This window comes from Saprolegnia parasitica, assembly GCF_000151545.1.
Source record: "Saprolegnia parasitica CBS 223.65 unplaced genomic scaffold supercont2.75, whole genome shotgun sequence".
Taxonomy (NCBI): domain Eukaryota; phylum Oomycota; class Saprolegniomycetes; order Saprolegniales; family Saprolegniaceae; genus Saprolegnia; species Saprolegnia parasitica.
Genome location: NW_012156469.1, coordinates 35,544 through 37,615, shown reverse-complemented (window position 1 = coordinate 37,615; position 2,072 = coordinate 35,544). Strand labels below are relative to the sequence as shown.

Here is a 2,072-nt window from a genome sequence, read left to right as displayed (position 1 = left end):
AGTATCGAGGTCGCCCGGATGCACTTTTCAGAATCCATGTCCCGAGGCGTATTCCGGCCAGAGCAAAGTGCATCGGGCAATTTTATTTAAAGATAAGAATAAAAATACAGCCGAGGAAAATTACGCGCGCATTTGAACGAATGGCCAACGACGACGACATCGTTCTCATCGCCTGCGCCATGGCCGCAGCGGCGGCCGCAGCAGCCATTAAGAGCGGCCTTCTCGATGACGACGAGCCCCAGGTGAGGCCGCAGCTCCGGTTCGTGCGCCCAGAGACGTCGTACCTGGACTACATGGACATGCAACGCGACCTACTCCATGATCGCGGTGATCGTGTCATCTACGACACTTTCCGCATGAACGGTGCAAGCCTCGATGCTTTAGTCAAGATGGCGGCACCCTATCTCCGGGGCAAGGGAATTCCCTTGCTCCGCGGGCACTACCATGTTCCCGCCGACAATTCGAGTATTTTTTTATTCGCTCGATTAAAAATTTGACGGCCGATACCAGCCAACGAGTCCTCGATCCAATCGTGTTCGGTCAGCAATCCGATGGTGGCTTCGTCGACGCCAACCGGATACACATCCGCCTGGATGTGTATCCGGCAGAGGTACATTCTGGGTGCAGATCCACTTCTCAAGCATGATCACCGAGGTCGATCATTTTCAAGGCCATCGCATCAATGAGGCCGGTGTCATGGAGCTCGTGTCACGGCGGTGAAGCATACGGCGCTCGGCAAGGTCACGACGAGTTTCGTAGATGTGCGCAATTTCTGGTCCAAGCTCGCGGGTCACTCCAACGGAATCGCCAACAACAACGGTGACGCCATCGACATACTCTTCGACGCATGGACGACTGTGCCGAGTGCTACGACTTGATGACAGGCTACTGGCACGAGTGGCTTGCGCTCGCCAAGACCAGCTACGAAATCGTCCAAGGAGTCGAGGACGTCTCGACGACAATGCACGACATCATGTCCGATTTGCCCAACTCGAAGCAAGCGAACGAGCGCCTACCGGGTCTCCTTACGAATCTCCAAAAGATCGTCGGGGCCACGACATCCACCGTCTGACGTGAAATCTCAGAGCACCAGACCAACTACTTTGGGCACATCGTATTTCATAGCCCTTCTACATACAGTATATTATTACATGCACTGCTATCTTCACGCGTTCTGCCGTCCATGTTCGACTCTCAGTCAATCAACTTGCCGCGTCGATCAACAAAATCCCGCTGTGACGTAGGAGTCCCAAGTCCAACCGGTTTAGCAACGTAGCACATACGGGTTGGTGGTGGGCAATCGCTATCTGTCGTAGAAAAAACTTTGGCGGAGAGGGACGAGATGCCCATGGTACACATGGACGTACGTGTAGCCAAGGTTGTGTAGCCACTATGCTTGCCATGCGGTGTCGGTCGGGGGTAGGGATGCCACATTGCCGTTTGTTAAATTCGGCATCCAACCTCTGAAAATGCATATGGTGGCCCATGGCACAACTGTGAATGGCCGACCTCGCCGATGAACGACCAGCAGCAGCCGCCCGACCTCTCGGGCCTGCTCCTGCGGCTGTACCAGCAGAGCCAAGGGATACACAAGTCGAGCAAGAAGGCCTCGGACGAGCTCCAGTCGCACCTCGCGACGACCGCGCTGCCCGTCGAATGCCATGAGAAGCTCTTCCACCAGATTCTGCACCACGCGACGCTGTCGGGCGACGCCCACGCGGGCCCGACCCGCTGGCTCACGCTCGTGGCCGCGTCCAACCTCCTCTGCACGGCCGGCATGCTCGCCATGTACCCGATGCAGAAGATCCTCCTGCGCGTGTTACCGGACGCACTCGAGCGCTGGTTCAAGCTCACGGCGACCAACGACCGCCAACCGAGTGGCAATGGCCAGCTCCGCGACGGCGTCTTTTGTACCGTCGACGATCCTCCAGCACGAACGCCTCGCGCAGCAGAGCGGCCAGGCATTTGCGCTCGCCATGTTTCTCGATGCGATCGTGTCGCTGCTCGAAGGCAGCGACGACGAGGCCGCGGTCGTCGAGCTCAGCCGCGTCCTGCAAACGACGGCCATTGCG

At 57.4% G+C, this 2,072-nt stretch overlaps 1 protein-coding gene across 1 annotated transcript; it reads left to right on the top strand.

Moving 5' to 3' along the window:
* Positions 1-1,516: 1,516 nt before the first annotated feature.
* SPRG_12158 (hypothetical protein) lies at positions 1,517-2,048 on the top strand (the record flags this gene model as incomplete). Its single annotated transcript, XM_012351130.1, has 2 exons — positions 1,517-1,903; positions 1,950-2,048. Coding segments are annotated over 2 exons (486 nt in total), but the record flags the coding sequence as incomplete, so codon positions are not given.
* Between the last annotated feature and the right edge of the window lie 24 nt (positions 2,049-2,072).